This window comes from Pleurodeles waltl, chromosome 3_1 (assembly GCF_031143425.1).
Source record: "Pleurodeles waltl isolate 20211129_DDA chromosome 3_1, aPleWal1.hap1.20221129, whole genome shotgun sequence".
NCBI classification, from domain to species: Eukaryota; Metazoa; Chordata; class Amphibia; order Caudata; family Salamandridae; genus Pleurodeles; species Pleurodeles waltl.
In genome coordinates this window covers 1,598,795,995-1,598,810,528 of record NC_090440.1, presented here as the reverse complement: position 1 = coordinate 1,598,810,528, position 14,534 = coordinate 1,598,795,995, and the positions used below count along the sequence as shown (strand labels likewise).

General features: G+C 43.7%; 1 protein-coding gene across 1 annotated transcript in view; it reads left to right on the top strand.

The window, feature by feature from the left end:
* The window catches only part of ACVR2A (activin A receptor type 2A), a 249,853-nt gene that overhangs the window by 133,291 nt on the left and 102,028 nt on the right, over positions 1–14,534 (top strand). Inside the window, exons 6-7 of the mRNA XM_069225237.1 lie at positions 8,924–9,067; positions 13,772–13,917. Coding sequence (XP_069081338.1) covers positions 8,924–9,067; positions 13,772–13,917 — 290 coding nt within the window. The remainder of the gene's footprint in view (positions 1–8,923; positions 9,068–13,771; positions 13,918–14,534) is intronic.

The following is a 14,534-nucleotide window of genomic DNA, read 5'->3' as shown; positions in this document are numbered from 1 at the left end:
TGCGTCCCTCGGTTCTCGGTTGCGTCCCTCGGTGGTTGCGTCCCTCGGCTGTCTCCTTTGGACCCTCTCGGTTGCATCCATCGGTCGGATGCTCTCGGTTGCATCCCTCGGTCGGATGCTCTCGGTTGCATCCCTCGGTCGGATGCTCTCGGTTGCATCCCTCGGTCGGATGCTCTCGGTTGCATCCCTCGGTCGGATGCTCTCGGTTGCATCCCTCGGTCGGATGCTCTCGGTCGGATGCTCTCGGTTGCATCCCTCGGTGGTTGCGTCCCTCGGCTGTCTCCTTTGGACCCTCTCGGTTGCATCCCTCGGTTGTGTCGGTTGTATCCTTCTGTGCTCTCTGGTGCATCTCGCCGTGGTCTCTGGTTCATCCCTCCTGTTAGACCTGTCAGCTTTTAGCGAGGTTGCCCCTGTGTTTTGGCTTCTGACCTGTTTTTTATCCTTTTGTTGAATTTCGTTTTTTGCTGGCTTTAGGATTCTGGGCACGTAACCACTGCTGACCAGTGCTAAAGTGCAAGTGCTCTCAGTCTAACTTATATTGGTGATTGATTTATCCATGATTGGCATATTTTATGTACTAGTAAGTCCCTAATAGAGTGCACCATGTGTGGCCAGGTGCTGTAAATCAAATGCTACTAGTGGGCCTGCAGCACTGATTATGCCACCCACAAGAGTAGCCCTGTAAATGTGTCTCTGACCTGCCACCGCAGTGTCTGTGTGGGCAGTTTTAAACTGACATTTCGACCTGGCTAATGCACCCGCTTGTTGGCCCAAACATTCCCTTGTAATACGTGTGTCACCTATAAGGTAGGTCTAAGGCTTCCCCATGGGGAGGGTGTAGTGTATTTAAAATGTAGGGCATGTACTGCTTTTTTACATGTCCTGATAGTGAAATACTGCTAAATTCGGTTTTTACCATTTCAAGGACAATTTCTCCCATAGGGTAACCTGTGTATTGCCTTGAAATATTGTGGTCTCTGAACTCACATTTAAAAAATGCATCCTTTGGTGTAGTTGATTTTTAAACAGTGAGTTTGAAAATGCCTCTTTTAGAAAGTGGGCATTTTCTTGCTTAACCATTCTTTGCCTCTCCCTGTCTATGAAATACACGTCTGGGTCAGTATGACAGTTGGATTTTTTATGAACGCACTCTAGACAGTCACACAAAGGAAGCTGAGGTGTACCCTGTTTTTCCTGATGGGTCTTCCTTAGCTAGAGTGGTGGGAGGAGCTGACACTTGTACCTGAGTAGGGCTGTGGCTGTCCTCCTACAAAGCAGTCTCTAACCCCCTGGAGTGTGTCTGGGGCCAGTGCAGGGCAAGGCAGGATCTTGTGCACTACAAAGACTTCTCTTTGAAGTGTGCCTACTTCAAAGACATAAATGGGTATAAGTACCGGACCTCTGACCGCACAAAGAATCCTTCTGGATTGAGGACATTCTACCAGGAAGAAGAGCTGGATGCTGTAGGAGGGACTGCCACTCTGCCTGTTGCTTTACTGTGCTGGCCTGCTGCTTGTGTTCTGGGAGTGAAAGGACTGGACTTTGCTTTCTACATCCTGCTTTCAAAGGTTCTCCAAGGGCTTGGAGTGAGCCTGCTCCTATTGAAGTCTCACAGACATCAAAGACTTAATCTTCCAGTACCGGTGCTCTCTTGCCTCCTAACTTGCCAAGTGGTGCCAAATCTAGTTCATGTGCCATTGGGAGCGAGTTCCGGTGAAACCAAGAAGAAAGCAAACACATCCACTCCAGAGAAACTTTGGAACTGGTGCAGCTGTCCAACTCGGCACACTTGCCTGCAACGGAGCCATGGTCCCTGCTGAGTCCAAGGACAGCAACTGGCGATGCAAGCTGATGCCGCTGCAGCGCTTCAGAAGCTCTGTCACAGCATGAGTCCAGAGTGCCATGTCACGGACGTCTGTGACACCTGACTCCTCCACCACAGCACCTGTGGCCCCGTGGTATGATCGTGACACCTCAAGGTCAACACCTCGAATCTTGAGCTGCTAACTTCATCGACCCTTGCCAGGTCATAAGAAACTGACGCTGCATCACCTCCCCAGCAACCGTAAGGAACTGATGCCTCACCTCCCCTGCAGTAAGGAATGGACACCTCACCTCCCCGGTAGCAGTGAAGAACCAACGGCGTATTGGCTACAGCCACTCCTCACTTCTCAGTCTCCATGCAACCACTTTGTTTCCTCATCATTTACCAAGGTACTGTACCTGGGGTCCCTGTGACTGCCTGACTGGCCCACACTCTCTTGCAAATGTCTTTGAACTGTTGGGAACAACTCTGTCAAGATGCTGTGATAGCCCCAGTTGCAACTTTTGTGTTCCTAAGCACTATCCTAAGATTTTGTCTTTGAACAGTCATATCTTTACTTGAATATGTTGGATTTTGTTATTTTAGTCTTGTTTCACTCAGATAAATATTGGCTTTTTTTCGAAACTGATGTGGTGTACTTTTATGGTGTTTTCACTGTTACTGTGTATGTGTGTACAAATACTTTACACATTGCTTCTGGAATAAGCCTTACTGCTCGTGCCAAGGGGGCTACCAAGGGTTATCTTAGCTGTGTGACTCCATTACCCTGACTACAGTGAGGGTCCCTACTTGGACAAGGTTCAAACCACTGCCAACTAGACCCCATTTCTAACTTCTCAATTGTCTCTTGCATCCCTCTGTTCTGTTGTATCATCTGTTTTATCCCTCGTTATCTGTTGCCTAACACCCCTCACCTGTTGCACCCCCTCAGTTGTCTTTGTTGTGTCCCCCGGTTGTCTTTGTTGTGTCCCCCGGTTGTCTTTGTTGTGTCCCCCGGGTGTCTCTGTGTTGTGTCCCCCGGGTGTCTCTGTGTTGTGTCCCCCGGGTGTCTCTGTGTTGTGTCCCCCGGGTGTCTCTGTGTTGTGTCCCCCGGGTGTCTCTGTGTTGTGTCCCCCGGGTGTCTCTGTGTTGTGTCCCCCGGGTGTCTCTGTGTTGTGTGTCCCCCGGGTGTCTCTGTGTTGTGTGTCCCCCGGGTGTCTCTGTGTTGTGTGTCCCCCGGGTGTCTCTGTGCTGTGTCCCCCGGGTGTCTCTGTGCTGTGTCCCCCGGGGGTCTCTGTGCTGTGTCCCCCGGGGGTCTCTGTGCTGTGTCCCCCGGGGGTCTCTCTGTGTTGTGTCCCTCGGGTGTCTCTGTGTTGTGTCCCTCGGGTGTCTCTGTGTTGTGTCCCTCGGGTGTCTCTGTGTTGTGTCCCTCGGGTGTCTCTGTGTTGTGTCCCTCGGGTGTCTCTGTGTTGTGTCCCTCGGGTGTCTCTGTGTTGTGTCCCTCGGGTGTCTCTGTGTTGTGTCCCTCGGGTGTCTCTGTGTTGTGTCCCTCGGGTGTCTCTTGTGTCTGTTGTATCCCTCTGTTGTTTCGCTCTGTTGTCTATTGTATCCTTCTGTTTCGCTCTGTTGTCTATTGTATCCTTCTGTTGTTTCGCTCTGTTGTCTATTGTATCCTTCTGTTGTTTCGCTCTGTTGTCTATTGTATCCTTCTGTTGTTTCGCTCTGTTGTCTATTGTATCCTTCTGTTGTTTCGCTCTGTTGTCTGTGGCATCCCTCTGTTGTCTGTGGCATCCCTCTGTTGTCTGTGGCATCCCTCTGTTGTCTGTGGCATCCCTCTGTTGTCTGTGGCATCCCTCTGTTGTCTGTGGCATCTCTTTGTTGTCTCTGTTGTATCCCTCTGGTGCATCTGTTGGTATCCCCTTATCTGCTAGTGACTTCTAGTTGCAGATTCCTTACCTTAGAATTTCCCCAAGGCATCAGTCTGGATCCAGACATTTTCTCCGAGCAGTACCCATGCGCACCATTAGGTCAGGTAAGTTGACTCTGCATCAGTCCTTGGCGTCGTGATCGCCTGATATGTCGTCGTAGGTCATTTATAGGTGCCACCTCGGTGCTCTATCAGATTTTAGATTTCCATGCCAGCCTACAATCAGATCCGAAGAGAGCTACCCCTGCGGTACCTTTTTGACTGAACTTTCAACCTTTCCCGAAGTTTTTTTTTTTTACTTCCTTTTGCATCAAGGGTGTCGTCACAGAAAACTGGCTCCAGGCCCTGCTACTTCTCTCACCGTATTATGTTCCTGACGGATTTGCACCTCGTGTGATGTTTGTAGTGCGACCACGGGCTGAAGTTGTGCTGTGTGTGCCCGGCCATGAACGCAAATGCTTTGAGGGAGTGGTCCCTAAATCTACTCATGGCCCGGCACCCGGCTCCACATCGTTCTTGGTCAAGAGGAAGGCCCTGAGTCTGCCCGTTGAGCAATCACCACTCGTCCTCACCCCATTCAAAATTGTTTGGATCCTCGGGTACGCACAAGAAGTCAAAGATGCAGAAGCGGTCCTTGACATCACCCAGTCGGTCGGGTGACGCGACACTAGAAAAGGAGCGTCCTTCTTCTGGGTTGGCTCTGAGCCTCCCTTAGTTTCTGGGAGCCAGAGCCACCCAAGCCCAGTTAAAGGAATTATACAAGGCCATGTGTTTAATCTTTGGGCAGTCTGCCCCTGTCGGAGCCCTTTTGGGCCTGCAGGGGCTCCTTCAGGTTCTTCACCAGCGGCTTTGCCCTTGGCTTTGCCCTTGGCTCTGAGGGGAGCACCCAGGGATCTGCTTCCGTATCCGAACTGGCATTGGTCGTACCATTGTTCACCTTCCCCGAAGGTTCTGAAGTTGATGCTCCTGATGCGGGGGGGGGGTGTCGATTCCATACTCATTTCCAACTCCAACACAGCTGGAGTGGTGTCACTTGACGCAGATTCCAACTTTGTGCTCACTCCCTAGGTCACCTTTCAGTCTATTCATCCTGATAAGGTGGTGCTTTGTACCAGGACTTCATTTCTACCTAAGATAGTTACGCTCCTTCATGTAGGCCAAACCATCACTTTACCTACTTTTTATGCACCCCTATATCTTTCTAAGGAAAAGGAAAGGCTCCACCGCCTGGACCCAAAAATAGCGTTCGCATTCTATCTTGATGGTACGAAAGGGCTCCGGGTGGATGATCAACTCTTTGTGGGCTTTGCGGGTGTGAAAAAAGGTCAAGCTGTGCATCTCTAGATGGGTTGTTCTCTGTATTAAAATGTGCTACGCATTGACTAAAAAGCAGCACCCAGAGCGCACGCTTGCATGCTCACTCTACTGGAGCATCAACTGCAACCACTACGTTAGCACTCTGCGTTTCAGTCCTGGACATCTGCCAGTCAGCCATTTGGGCGTCCTTGCACATGTTTACTAAACACTACTGCGTGGACAGTCTGGTCCAAAGGGACTGGTACTTTGCCCATTCAGTCCTGCAGGACTTCCTAGTTTGATCTTGGTTCGTGGGCCCTCCGTGGATGGTATTGCTTGGGTATCTATTCTAAGGTAAGGAATCTGCAGTTAGAAGTCTCTATCAGATGAATAAGTTACTTACCTTTGGTAATGAATTTTCTGGTAAGACACATTCTAGTTTCAGATTCCTTACTGAACTGAGTTCTAGGGACAGGGGCTTCCCTTTCAGGGCCCTAGTTCTGGCACACCAGGGTCATTGTCCTTCTTTGCTCCGCCGTTCTGGCATAGAAAGTAATGAAAAGGAACTGACGTCAGCGTGCCAGGGTGGCACCTATATATGATCCACGACGTTGTATCCGGCGACCACAACGCCAGCGACTGATGCAGAGTCAACTGCCACCTAATGGCACGTGGGTACTGCTCAAATAAAAATCTCTGGACCCACACTGACGTCTAGGAGGGAAATTCTAAGGTAAGGAATCTGCCACTAGAATATCTCCCTACCAGATAATTTGTACAGAAGGTAAGTAACTTCTTTGTTTTATCCCTCCGTTGTCTATTTCCTTACTGTTGATTCTGTTGTATCCCTTCACTGTGTCCCTCTGTTGTCTCAGTTGCATCCTTCCGTTCTGTCCCTCTTTTGTCTGTTGTATCCCCCGTTGTCTGTTGTGTGTCTTTTTTTTTTTTTTTTTTTTTTTTTTTAATCCCTCCGTTGTCCGTTGCCCAACGGGTGTCTTTGTTGTGTATCTCTCTCTCTCTCTGTTGTAGCCTTTCGTTGTTGCTGGTGCCCAAACTTTCTGTTACCCACCCAACTGCCCTCCTTTTGATGTCTCGGTTACCCAACAATTGTCTGTTGTATACCTCCGTTGTCTCTGTAGCCAACCTTCACAGGCGAATGGTGCCCATACAAATTGGCAACACCACAGCAATATTCTGTCTCAGCAAACCTGGAGAAAGTGGTCTTAACCTTTCTTGAAACTGGCACAGGAAACTTGGACATGGCCAACATGAAACAGATGGATGTGGTGCCACTCCCTATATCCCGAGAACAAAACTCAGCAGACATGCTGAGCAGCCAAAAAGGAGACTAACACGAATGAGAACTACATTGTAGACTTGTAGACATGATCTTCAAGATATTGGTGAAAAAGCGGTGATTGCAGCAAAAGAGAATTCAAAAAGCCTTCACTGTACATCCATGTATTCACATGCCCAGTCTAGGGTAATGCAAAGTCGATTAGTTGGTGTGGAATGTTTTCTTGCACATCTCAGCCTGTAGGACTGATATTAATTGTGATCAAGAAATGCATACTTAAACACAAGTGCTTCACTTTTCTCTGAAGTGAAAGAACTCTCACCTAGTGTCAGTGGCTTGAAAAAGAATAACAGTTCCAAGGGTCCCACATCTGTTAACAGCGAAAGAGGGAAAGATTTGCTATCAAGAACTAGCCCTCCACAACCTTGCAGCAAGGCTTCTGGAGACACAAAATGTTGTCACTTCATTTAACCTACTGAAGTCACGTAGGTAATTAATGACTCAGGAAAGCCAACCTCTCGTAAGTGCTCTGGCTTGAAATGGACCTGTTCTATTGTATGGTATGCACAACAGCCGACCATTGGGAATTAACAAAAGCAACTATTACTGTCTCTGAGAGTTCACCGCTTGGGCATAGTAGCATGCACCAGAGGCATTATGAGGAAAAATCTTTTAGCAACCCCAGTAATAAAAATATATTTGCACAAGACACATTATATCCATCTAGGTCAGTTTCATTGCCAGCGAGCCAGTGGTAAAGCCAGCATAAATTACCTCCCTTTAAAAAAAAAAAAAAAAAACATCCTTCCTTTACAGGCACTAATCATTCAATAAACAAATCTTCAAATACACAAGAGCAAGGTAGTGAAGTGGGCCAAACCGCATTTCATGAAAACCAATTTGTGTTCCTACAACAAAGAAAAAGAATGACAAGAGAATTTCTTGCAATTATATTTAAGAACAACAGTTGTGTAGTGCATACAAGAGACTACACTAGTAAGAAAAACATGTCAGTTCTGTGTTGTATACACTACACATTGAACAATATTGTTATGTTGAAGGAACCATAGCAAGATGGATAATGCAGACCTTACAGCTGTCCTGCTCCCCATTTAAAGGAAGGCCAAGGGTGCAAACTATAAAGAAAAGAAGCTACACTAGCATGCTTTGCCGATGCCTCTAATAAGCACATGACAGCAACTAAACACTATTTTAAATTACATTCGAGAAGGGAGACCCAGGTTAGAGAGGAGATTTTAAAACATTTGCAGCCGCTTGCACTTCTCATGGTGCTTACTTGTGTCAGTAGCCATGGAGCTCTTCTAATTTTACATGCAACCATCCAAGATCCTGTGAATCAAGGGGACTTGAGGGAAAATAATAATAATAATGATAAAATATTGGTAATAATAAATAAAAATGAGTTAAACTAATAGTCAGGGCACAAAAAAAATCGGCATATTGCATTGGGGCATTGTGGCTTCCTTCTTGAGTCTTTAGTGAATCATCCTGATGAGTCCTATTGTCACTGCCCAATAGAAAAATATTCAGAGCTACAAAACTTGTTTCTGCATGCTACCAATAGATAGCAGAACAAAGCGCAATATGGGAATCTAGAGGAGCTTCAAAGCTATTGGTGCAGGTAAGTAACACGTTTTTTCCTTGCACATGGATGGAGCCCTATGATTTAGATTTTCTGATGTGCAGTAGTGTCATGCTGTAGTGTATTTCGCTTTTTTGTCTTCTGCAAAATTGTGATGGTCTAACATCTTAGAACCCACTTTTAATGATAACCTTTTGTTTGCTATTAACTATAGCATAGGTGAAAACTGTTGAAGATGAATTGACAAATTGCTTAAAAGGAGATACAAATGACACTATAAATAATTTTCGGCACAAGCGTGTGTATCACACCTAGGGGGGTTATTGAAAAACACTTTTAAACATAAGTGGTTATCTTGCAATAAGTCATAAGTAATACCTTGAACATTTCATTAATAGATATTTGAAAACTGACAGTAAATACACTTCTCTCTGGTGTCAATGTGTTGCTTGATATTAGTTCAGCTTTTGGGACAGTGGGTGGCACCTGTAGATAGAACAGTGGTTTTCAGGAAATTGGTTTATTTTCTCAATATGTGTAGTACTTATCACAACACGTTATTTTTTATTGTTATTTTTTATTTTTTTAATTTATCAGGCACATGCCTTGAAGGTTCTTGGCACCATTGAAAAATACAATTAGGGGTGATAAAATTGAAAAACAAATCTTGGGGCATAACATTTTTAGTAAAGGTAAATAACAGAAGGAATGCATGTATTTCTCGTAGAGGTTTATTATGTTCTTTCACCAGGTAGGGACTAGTTCGTGGTACTGATCACAGCTTAAGTCAATCTCTTTACCAAGGTTGGAAAACAGAATTGGGAAGTCAGCCCACCGGCATTTAACCTGCAAGCGCTGCACTGATTGGTGCAGTAGACGTAACCGCTTATCTACTTTGTCAGATAGAGAAGATCCTTTTCTTAAAGTAGATTCAAATGACATTTTGTGTAGAGATCTACTTTAACACTATTTCAACATGTTATTGCTCTTACTTAGCATAAAGAATCGTGGCAGAACGAATATGAAATTTACAGCCTTCCTGGAATGAAGCATGAGAATATCTTGCAGTTTATTGGTGCAGAAAAACGCGGCACCAATTTCGATATTGATTTGTGGCTGATAACAGCTTTTCATGAAAAGGTGAGTTTTGTATCTTGAGAATACAAAACAATTGCTTTTTATTCACAAGCTTACAGAATTTTAAATTTGAAGGTTTTGCAAGTACTGTCATGTTTCTGTGCATGATGAGATAAGGCAGACTTGCTGCAGCGCAGTGTTTCCCAACCTTTTTAGAACCACGGCCCAGTTTTTAGAACAGCAGACGTTTGCGACCCACCTAGCTTCCAATGGATATTTTTATTGTTTGGTTTTTTTATTTTGTTTTTTTAACTATAACTAAAGCATTGTGTGGTAGAATACTCATTTACAGACAGCACATTTTCCATTGAAATGGCGACTAAATTTGCGACTAAAGACGATTTTACTGATACAACTTTAATGCATACAATTGATGTGTGGAAATCAGGTTTGAGTGAATAGTTATCATTTGTGCATCACCAGGTAAAGTGTCTTGATTTGTTTTGATACTATTAAAATCTTTGTTTTCCTCACACTTCAGTACTCAAAAAATGTGCTTTCGTTTTTGCTTTCCCAGCTGATGAATGTGTACTGTTCATTTACAGGTATTTGTTTTGAAAGGGTTAAACAATGACTTCATAGTGCCTTTCCTTTCACACTTGCTATGCCCCAACAAGATTGTCACATTGTACAGTTACATTTTCTTTTTGCAAAGTGAGAGAAGTTTGTAAATACCAATCCTCATAAAAAAAGCAGCAATTTGTTAGACAGCATAGCCCAACATTGGGTCACTGTCTTTGAAGTGCAGCAAATGTGAGAAGATAAATACAGAATTTAAAGGCCTCTTTATTTATTGCTTCCAGTTTTGCGACTCACCAAAAATTGGCCCACAACCCATTAGTGGGTTGTAATCCGTTTGGGAAACACTGCTGTGACCTTCAGTACCGCTCTCTTGCTCTCACCGCAATTTTCACCCACCCCTGTATTTTTGCTTACTTTTTCTGTCTGAAGGTGAACAGGAAGGGTGGTTGTTTATCATAGTGGAAGTCCAGCCAGCCTTGCCTTCCCTGCAATAGGACCTCTGGTATGGGCTTTCAGTAAAGGCCCACTTAACCTCATTGAGTTTGAGGTTTACAAATTGTGCAGGAATTTCAGTTTATTTATTTTTTTATTGCTTCGTTTAGTTTGGTAGATTTATAGAGTGCATGGCTACCCGGAGGATTCCCAGTGCTAAAATGGAGACTGGAGAACCAGAGTGGGACTGTGCTGAAAAAAATAAGGTCTTCAGTTTTCCACAAAAAGATAGTTCGGAGTTGTCCAATCAGAGAGCCAGGGGAAGGGAGTTCCATAAATTAGCTGCTCTAAATGCGAAGTATCTACCTCCCTATCTTGCTTTAACACAACAGGTGTTGATTGGAGCAGCAGATGAGGATCTCAGGGATCTCCGAGGAATATAGGGTGTGATAATACGTCTAAGACTAGCCGGGCCCTTGACATGAAGAGCTTGGTGCACAATACACATATCTTTAAAATTTATCATTTGCTGGGTAGGAATCCAGTGAAGGAAGGCTAAGGCTGGTTTGGCAGATACTTGTCTAGGGATATCCATGAGTAGGTGGGCTGCTGCGTTTTGCACTACCTGCAGTCTCTTTAATATGCAAGTAGGAGAGCTCAAAAACAGGACATTCCCATAGTCTAAATGAGATAGTATGAGGGCCTGAGTGATAAGTCTTTTAGCAAGAAAAGGAAGAAATTTGAAAATGTTCCTATGAATTCTTAGATAGAAGCAGGTGACCGCAAGTTTTTTTTGCATGATGTTCCATTGTAAGGCTAGAGTCCAGCCAGGCGCCTAAACTTTTTATAGTTTCCTTTGCAGAGGGAAGATCGTTCAGTCCTTCAGGGATCGAGATGGGGGATTTAAGCAGGGGAAAATGCATAACTTCAGTTTTTTTGTCATTTAATTTAAGCTTGCTGTCGGACATCCAGCTGCCATCAGAGAGACAGGAAGATGGGGCTGCCTGATTAGGTTTTACATTGGTGGTAAAGGAGTAAACCAACTGAGTGGCGTCAGCATAAGATATTAAGGATAGACCATAGGGTTCCACAATCTTAGCCAGAGGAGACATTTAGATGTTAAAAATGGTGGGGCTCAGGGAAGAGCCCTGAAGAACCCCACAGTTAAGAGGATAAATGTTGGAGAAAAAAGACCTATCCAAAAGTTGGAAAGACCTATCTTCCAGAAAAAAGGAGAGGCAATTGAAAGTAGTGTCTTCAAATCCTGCTTGGGTGGTTCTTTGAAAAAGGATTTTGTGATCCACTGTATCAAACGCCACACTCAAGTTTAATAGAATGACTGCCGCGTAACCACCTGCATCTAGACGTTGCGGAGTGTCTTCTGTCACTGCCAAAAGGGCAGTTTCCGTGCTATGTTGAGGTCTGAAGCCCATTTGGGTGGGATAAAGAAGCTTATGTTCTTCCAAGAAACCTGTTACTTGTTTATTAACATGCTTTTCAATTATTTTGGATGCTATAGGAAGAAGAGCAATAGGGCTGTAATTGCTAAGTAGAGATGCATCCAGCATAGGTTTGTTCAATAAAGGTTTGATAACAGCCTGATAAAAGCTTATGTAGAAGTGGTTCATACCAGGTGTCATTTGAGTCAAAATGATGTTAATAATACCACCCCCAAATGAAATTGGTCTGTTGCATTGTTGACAGGTGAGATCATTTGTACTAAAATGTAGGTTTATCATACAATCTAGTTTGGTTTTGTAGCTGCTTTACAGGAAGGTTTTCAAAACACTGGTTCATCTTCAAGAAAGGTGTTCGATATACAGGCCTATCTTCAAAAACTGAGCGGTCGGTGGGAGCCCAGTCTGTTCACCCAATTACTCCATGTCACTGAAATAACGTTTTCAACATTAGCTTTCTTTTGGCAAATGGTTACTTCAAGATGTCAGCCCATCTAGCTCATAGAAGTTCTAGATAGATCTAGAGATAGGTTCAAGCTGAATTGGCAGGCACGTGATACATGTTTCTTTGATAATACAATGAAACCTACTCTCCCTTTACAAAAAATCTGTCTGACGTCTGAGCCATGAAGTTTTATGATGTGGCGTATACTTATCTGCAAACTCCCCAGAGTCTCCAGATATCCCAGGTAGTCAGTAGCATCTAAGTTAACAGTCCATTTTCTCACCTGTCTTGTTCTCTCACAGAGCAGCTACCAGTGGTGTGCCAGCTCTCTCCTCCTATAGTGTAAACGGCGATTGCAGTTTTTTTTGTTGTTGTTTTTTTTAGGATGGGGAAAGGCAGAAATGATGTGTTTTTAAAGTTCATTTGGAGAAACCTGGGGCACATCGAGAGAGATGATAACCGAATTCTCTCACATGCGTACTCTTTTCTTGTGCAGCTTTTCCAAAGAAGCAGAGTAAGATGACTGAAGGGTCATACATAACTAATTGTACACAGACAGCTATTGTTAACTTGAATTTTTCCTCTTCGCGTTTCGAGCTCTGCTCTTGTTGCCTGTTTAATGTTATTTGGAAACTTAACAGTTTTTTGCTAGCTACCCATCAGTAGTTACAGAATTGTCTTACTACAGTCTAGTTCTCACATCATTAGTCACTTGTAATAAACAAATGGCTTTGCTCCTTTGCTAGTATTTTATTTCAGAGGTGCTAACATTGCAGTGCCTGCTGCACGATCTACTGGACACCTTAAAATGGGTTTCCTGAACCAGGCACTTAACTGCCACTTAAACAACTGAAGGGACAACCAGCTTTTAGATGCCTTTCTGATAACTTGGTATTCCGAAATCCACCAGTCATTCTTTGTTTATAGTAACTTGTTAGTACCTCATGGCAAAGGTTAAAAAATGCTTCCATGTGTGATACTTTCCTGAGTGATAAAGGCTGTTTCCCTATATGCATGTTGCCCACACACATCCTTGTTATGAGTGTACCATTAGCTCTTCCAGTTATTACCCGCTACCCCTGCATTACCAGTACTGGGGGGAGGCTGGGCCTCGAGGATTCCCACCGGAGGGCCAAAGTTATTTCGGCCCCTGATAGTACCCTTAGAAATAAAGAATTACTAGGAGGATTCGTAATTCTGGTGCCTATTCCCGTTGAATTCCTCTGCAGATTTTCACAAAATAGATCAGCAGTGTTGTTGCAGATCTTAAAATTCCAGCTGTTATTGGCCCCATCAGAATTAAGTGTTACTTGTAGTGATGTCCATAATCTAAAACAATTGCAGACAGCTAGTTTGACCTTCTGATATAACAAGGCCTTATTCTTTGATTTGTGGGTTGCAGAACCTTTACAACATATCGTATGTGATATTTTATCTTGTTTTTTAAATTTCTATGTATTGTTCAGAAAATGCGTAGGCTAAACTTGACTACAACAAAATATTGCATGTTAGTGGTCCTCGAGTAAAAATAGCCAGACTTTAACAAAAAAAAAAATATGAAAGCATTTCTAGTTAATAAAGTACTCGTTCATAAAGTACCGGGTATTGTAAAGAATTCTTACTCATGAACTTCAAAAACAGTTGTCCGGTGTTAGTTACTGGGAATGTGATAACCTTCTGATGTTTTTTCAAATGAGTAGAATGCATTAAAATGATACTGCGGTTTGAAAGCAAAGTATAAAAGTCAAGTTGTGTTCAAATACTGTGCATCTGTCAAAACTCTGCAGTACATTCTTAGCCATCGTATTGGAATTCATTACAGATTTGCCTTTATTTTTTTTTTTTCTGCAGAGTTCTCTCACTGACTTTTTAAAAGCTAATGTGGTTTCGTGGAGTGACCTATGTCATATTTCGGAATCTATGGCCAGGGGTTTGGCTTATCTTCACGAGGATGTACCTGGTCTTAAGGACGGACATAAACCTGCCATAGCGCATAGGTAGATATGACCATATGTATTTACAGAAGAAAATTTTCGAAGGGGAAAATGCTTTGATTCTTGTGGTGTAGGTTTCCAAATACATAAACTGAAAAACGTATGGTTTCCACCCGTCAGAAATGGCTGTGGGGGAGGGTGATTGGGAAGGCAACTTTTTGTGAGAAATATGCAGTGCACCAAAGCTTTCACCTAGGCCTAGTTCACAGCCTAACCAAAACAGAGCAGCTAAAGTTTCTGCAACAGAGGTGTCTCCAGCTTCGAGGGATACTGCTTTCATATTCCCTTAGAAAATAAGACACTAGTGGCAGACAGGTTGTTGGGAGTTATTTTTGGAGTGGCAAAGATAATAAAAAATGGTAGTCTCCTATTCTGACGTTTTCCTTTAAACCATCCTACGCCACCAATTGCGGGAACAGCAGCACAAAGGCAGGTTTTTAAAGGAGATTTCCCAAATGCTTCCATAGCTTGCCAAGGTGGAGGAACCACAACAGGAAAAGAGTGTGCTGTTTTAATAAAAATTCTTATTTGAAAAAGGAAGTCTGTGGAATTGAGGCCTGGAAATAAAGCTTCATATCAAATACATGAATAGGAAAGAATTAAGAACGGTGCAAATTTTG